General features: G+C 42.7%; 1 protein-coding gene across 1 annotated transcript; it reads right to left on the bottom strand.

Annotated features, from left to right (window-relative positions):
- Window positions 1-1,409: 1,409 nt before the first annotated feature.
- Window positions 1,410-5,148, bottom strand: LOC132644424 (uncharacterized). The gene is made up of 4 exons (XM_060361020.1): window positions 4,822-5,148; window positions 3,588-3,673; window positions 2,399-2,925; window positions 1,410-1,415 (listed from the first exon to the last, which is right to left on the bottom strand). Exons 3-4 carry the CDS (start codon window positions 2,921-2,923, stop codon window positions 1,410-1,412), a joined length of 531 nt encoding a protein of 176 aa, XP_060217003.1. The 5' UTR covers window positions 2,924-2,925; window positions 3,588-3,673; window positions 4,822-5,148.
- Window positions 5,149-6,552: the final 1,404 nt, after the last annotated feature.

Below are 6,552 nucleotides of genomic sequence, written 5' to 3'. Positions count from 1 at the left end.
CAAATTCTATCAACTCATTCTAGTATATGGCGGAAGCCGACAAGGCTTTATTTCAAATTTAGGTAATTTCCAGAAAAATTTCGACAGAGTTTCCTTTGTTTTACGGACTATCCAATATACCCTGCACGCAGAAAATACCAACAAAAGCCACACAGGGCTAACCAAGCAATATATAAACATACGCGGACCGGCCGCCTCGGCGTATGGGATCGCCCAAACGACATGTACATACATCAATACAGAAAGACCCTAACCCACAAACATGTCCACAGACCTCTAAACAGACCGACAGAATCATATGACGGGACAGGGCCCCGCCATACCCATGAACGAGAATATATATATATATATATATATATACAGTAGTGACAGACTATACCAAAAGATGGGCTCTGGATAAGAGAGCGCTCCAAAATAGGAGAATAAGATCCTAAGCGGACGGCTCAGCAAACCTGTCGTCGGTACCTGCGCGGCATGAAAACGCAGCCCCCGAAGAAAGGGGGTCAGTACGAAATATGTACTGAATATGCAAAGCCTGAATTACAGAAACAAAATCATAACTGGTACAGAACGTACAGAAAGTAAATAGAAAACCCAAAGTATCAGATACATATTTTCAAAACATGCAGAGTGTGTACAGAAACATATGTCACATCAAATCCGGCCCCTGCCAAGGGACTCGGCAGACAGAACGTGGCCACCCTCCCGACGCTGGTGCCACAACACAGAAGAATCAGAACAGGGGCATAACCCCGTAACATAATATGTCATATCAGATGGCCATAGCAAATCATATCAGAACAAGCGTACATGGCACAGCATACTCCACAAACCCATGTACGCATATACCTGCCCCCTCACATCGAGGCACGACGAACAATGCAAAGGATCACGCTTGACAACATATCCTGGCCCGGGCTCAGTGGGGGAAACATTGAGGCATCCACGAACGGAGTAGTGAGAAACTAAATGCACTAAAAATACCATATATATATATATATATATATATATATATATATATATATTTCCAGAGACTCAATGAGGCATATCGAATGTCAAATCAAATCAATGAAATCGGACGGAAACATAGTAAGTAAATTTAGATGTCATAACGGGTTACGGAGGCATAATCTATCCGAGGCATATTCGTTTGGAGGACTTCCACTTTGATTTGGCCCAAGGGTCCTTCTTGAGTTGTGTTTAACTTCACATATGTGATTCATATAATTTGTCACATGTCCCAAAAAAAATCTTGACGTGTGGGCCCCACCTCAACTTACAATTAATCCGACGTTCAAAAATACGGGATGTAACATCCTCCCCCCCTTTAGAACATTCGTCCTCGAATGTTAAATTAATCTTATAGGGTCTTGTAAGCATTTTGGGGAAAATATATCACATAGTAGAGGCTAAATCTGTTAATACACTTATATTTCGAAAAAGACATTAGTATACCTGTATCCGCGTTTGGTAGCGCCTCCGGGTCCTGTCGACTAGTCAAGGCATAGATGCGGTTCGAAGGACCGCTTGAACTGGGAGCCCCGCCACAACCTCTGCCGCGGCTTGCTGATGTCGACGTACCCTGCCCCGCAGGGCGCATGGCTATCGAAGGAGACGATGACCCAGCGACTAATCCGGTAGGCTGCGCTGGACCTCCCAAATTACCCTTATACGGACACTCTCTCACAGTATGGCCCTGGCGGCCACAAGAATAACAAGCACCTGTAGCACGGTAGCACTCTCCCGGGTGGTATCTCCCACAATAAGAACACTGAGGCCTGGGTGGCCTCGTCTGACCGGAACTTCTGTCTACCCGCGAACCTGAAACCCCGGAGCTCTGGCCTGCTCCTAAATACCCTGGGCTATCAAATCTCCTGCCTGAGAACTGCGGAGGTGTGCTCTGTGCCGGCTGGGAAGAATGCCTGCTAGACTGCTGCTGCTGCTGAGGCTGCCCACTCCGAAATTCCTCAAAATACCCAGATGATCTGGCCCTCTTGGGCTGTCTCCGATCCTGACTCCTATCGGGCTGATGACCCCTGTGGCGGTCCTCCATGCCCTGAGCGTGCGCCTGAATCCGGGCAATATCCATATCGGGCTGAGCGGCCAATACCAAGCAACTGTCGACAAAATAACGGTCCAGCCCCATAATATACCTGTGCATCCTGTCAGCCATAGTAGCTACCACAGCAGGTGCATATCGGGCCAATGAGTCGAACTCCATACTGTACTCTCGAACACTGCGGCCCCTCTGTCTCAGCAATAAGAATTTGTCAGCCCTGGCCCGCCGTAACTCCGGAGGCAGAAAATGGCTAAGAAAGGCCTGAGAAAAATCATCCCAAACTGCTGGGGGAGCGCCGTCACCTCTAGATAACTCCCATGACTCGTACCAATTAGCCGCTACATCATACAACCGGTACGAAGCCAACGTGACTGACTCTGTCGCGGAAGCATTAATCAAATGCAAAGTGCGCCGCATCTTCCTGATAAACTCCTCAGGATCCTCCTCGGGCTTTGTCCCGAAGAACTCTGGAGGATTACAGGTCAGGAACTCACGAGCTCTCGAACTGTCACGTCTGTCTGCACGACCATCCCCAAGTCCGTGCCTATGAACCTGCCCTGCTACCAGTCTGGTCAACAACTGGACCGCATCTCTCATAGCCCGATCCTCAGCCCCTCGCTGTGGAGCTGGAGGCTCAGGTACTGGAACCTCTGGAGCTACTGGTGAAGCCGCCCCCTGATCCATAGTGGCAGCGGCTGCTGCTCCAGACTCCTCCGATGATGATGATGTAGTAGAGTCGGTTGGCCGGGGCGCAGTATCTTGCATAATTTGAGCAAGGGTCCGAGTGACTTTCTGAGCCCGACTAGTCTCTCCGGCTGCTACTGACTTGCCCTTCTGGGCAGCTGTCGCTTTCTTCGGAGGCATGGCTGAAAACAAAACAATTCGTTAGGGAGGAATCATCCTGATAATATCGCTCTATCGCACGATCTAAGATAAGAAGGAAGGGTAGCATCCTAAATGCCCTGTAGCCTCCTGTTTATAGATGTGGTGCACAACACACCGATAAACAAGACTCTACTAGACACGGTCTGTAGACATTCCGAGAACCAAACCGCTCTGATACCACTTCTGTCACGACCCAACCCCGTCGGCCGTGACTAGTGCCCGATCTGGGCACCCGAACCCATCTATCAAATATTATCTCAAATTCTATCAACTCATTCTAGTATATGGCGGAAGCCGACAAGGCTTTATTTCAAATTTAGGTAATTTCCAGAAAAATTTCGACAGAGTTTCCTTTGTTTTACGGACTATCCAATATACCCTGCACGCAGAAAATACCAACAAAAGCCACACAGGGCTAACCAAGCAATATATAAACATACGCGGACCGGCCGCCTCGGCGTATGGGATCGCCCAAACGACATGTACATACATCCATACAGAAAGACCCTAACCCACAAACATGTCCACAGACCTCTAAACAGACCGACAGAATCATATGACGGGACAGGGCCCCGCCATACCCATGAACGAGAATATATATATATATATATATATATATATATACAGTAGTGACAGACTATACCAAAAGATGGGCTCTGGATAAGAGAGCGCTCCAAAATAGGAGAATAAGATCCTAAGCGGACGGCTCAGCAAACCTGTCGTCGGTACCTGCGCGGCATGAAAACGCAGCCCCCGAAGAAAGGGGGTCAGTACGAAATATGTACTGAATATGCAAAGCCTGAATTACAGAAACAAAATCATAACTGGTACAGAACGTACAGAAAGTAAATAGAAAACCCAAAGTATCAGATACATATTTTCAAAACATGCAGAGTGTGTACAGAAACATATGTCACATCAAATCCGGCCCCTGCCAAGGGACTCGGCAGACAGAACGTGGCCACCCTCCCGACGCTGGTGCCACAACACAGAAGAATCAGAACAGGGGCATAACCCCGTAACATAATATGTCATATCAGATGGCCATAGCAAATCATATCAGAACAAGCGTACATGGCACAGCATACTCCACAAACCCATGTACGCATATACCTGCCCCCTCACATCGAGGCACGGCGAACAATGCAAAGGATCACGCTTGACAACATATCCTGGCCCGGGCTCAGTGGGGGAAACATTGAGGCATCCACGAACGGAGTAGTGAGAAACTAAATGCACTAAAAATACCATATATATATATATATATATATATATATATATATATATATATATATATATATATATATATATATATATATATATATATATATTTCCAGAGACTCAATGAGGCATATCGAATGTCAAATCAAATCAATGAAATCGGACGGAAACATAGTAAGTAAATTTAGATGTCATAACGGGTTACGGAGGCATAATCTATCCGAGATCGTTTTCAAGATTCAAAACAATTTATAAGACTTAATGAAATATTTAAAATAGTTTTTATTTAGTAGATAAAGGAGTAGTTAGAGTATCTCTAACGAAAACGCTCGAAGACAAGTCATAGACACATAAAGGGTAAAATTGGAAATAGTGGGCCCACCTCGGAACCAATGAAGCGGTGGGCTCAAATTACGTATTTTTAAGCTTATGGGGTCACCTACAAAGGTTCTAGGACATTCCATAACTTCCTAAGCAATTTGGGAAATTTTTTCATAATTTTTCATCAAAGCATACTTAAGGAATTCAATTCTATTGAATGAAAAAGCGACGATTTCAAACGCGGATTCCGATGGACAGAATATTCCCCGAGGCGTAAATCCAAGCCTAGTACATCTAGGACATGCCAAGAGAAGAATCGGGATAGCTTTACATACCTTATATGCGTCTTACGTTCGCCAAAACTCAAATCCCGTTTCACTCCGAATCTACAAATGGTCAAAGTTACCAATTAGGAATTACAAGACTTTAAGAATTCACTTAACTTTATATTTGTCTACCGAAATTTCGGCAGCACTTCCCCTATACATATAACATCCCCGAGAATTCAACTCGGCCAAAACAATCAACAACAACCCAACAGCAACATCAACAACAACAACAATCACTATAAACACAATATAACTTAACTTGCCATCTTTCCAACATAATGTCATAACCTTCATTTCAACTTCAATTTCCAAACCAATCTCAATGGTTTCACATTCATCATTAATCTAGATCATCACAATATAATTTAGAAGCATTTCATATCATTTCCACAAAAATATTCATAAGGTATACAAAATATACAAACTTTCCACCAAAGTCATAATTCACCCAAAGCTTCTAATCTTTAGCATACTTATTCATAACATGTTTCCGTCTTCCAAGTTCATCAACAATAATCATGATTTGCACCTTAACAACTTCATTTCCATAATATCATAAAATCATTCTAAAATGACATAACCTTCTACATTTCATTTCAATGCCAACTTAAACCATTTAACCTTCATTTGCCTTATAAGGATCTCAACAACACAACTAACATATTAAACAAAATTAATTCATTTCCATTTCAACTTCACAATATCAAGCTAATATCACCATTCTCATATTCATTCACTAACTCAAGGTTATTCAAACATAATTCAATAACACTCCAATCAATACCCAAGGATTTAAACAATTCCATCAATTCCACCCAACATTCCTACATATGCAACAAAACCATCACAACACATTTTCTACTTACAAATTCATATCCAACAACAATAATCCACACTTTATTAACTTCCTTTCCATAATGTCATAAAATCACATTAAAATGACATAATTTCCTACAACCAATTTCCATGCTAATATGGACTAGCATCCTTCTAAATTCACCAACCAACATAACAATTCACATATAGCTATTTCATAATTTTTATTTCCGTAATGAAGTCGAAATTAATACTAACAACATCAATAGCAACATCCTCCACATTCTACAAGTTAACTACATTTATTTTCATCCAAAATTCTCTTCAAATCTCATTTCATAATTCACAATACCAACTGACGAATTTATATCGCTATTTTTCCCGTTCTAATCCGTTAAAACTTTAAATAAACTTGTTAGCAATGAAAAAGAACCTACATATTACCTTAAGTAGGCAGCCACCACGTCATCACTCTCCTCTTTGGTTGATTTTTAGCTCAAATTGAAGACAACGTAGCGTACAACACTTTTCCCTTCATGGGCTTCGGGATTCGGGGCTCGGATTTTGGTCAAAATTGTTTTTTTTTTTTCTCTCCAAAGCTCCTCTCTCTCTTTTCAGAATTTTCTGGTTGTTCCTGGTGTTAAAATGATGAAGAAGGCCGAAATTGGCACTTATAAGGACATGGGTAATGGGCCTAACCCGGTTGGGCTCGGATTGGGCCTAGCCCACTGACCTTTCTGCCTTAAAACGTCCATATCTCCTTGTACCGACGTCACCTGGGAACCCACGACCTATGGATGGAAAGCTAATTCAATTATCTACAACTTCTATTTCTTGGTACTTTTCCAAATTCCAAACTTATAATATCGTTTTTGCCCCCCAAAGTCAGGTTACCCGAAAACGTTTTCTTAAAAATATTCG

Source organism: Lycium barbarum, chromosome 6, assembly GCF_019175385.1.
Source record: "Lycium barbarum isolate Lr01 chromosome 6, ASM1917538v2, whole genome shotgun sequence".
In the NCBI taxonomy this organism is placed as follows: domain Eukaryota; kingdom Viridiplantae; phylum Streptophyta; class Magnoliopsida; order Solanales; family Solanaceae; genus Lycium; species Lycium barbarum.
Note: the sequence above shows the minus strand (reverse complement) of the source record. Positions and strands in the feature narration are given on the sequence as shown.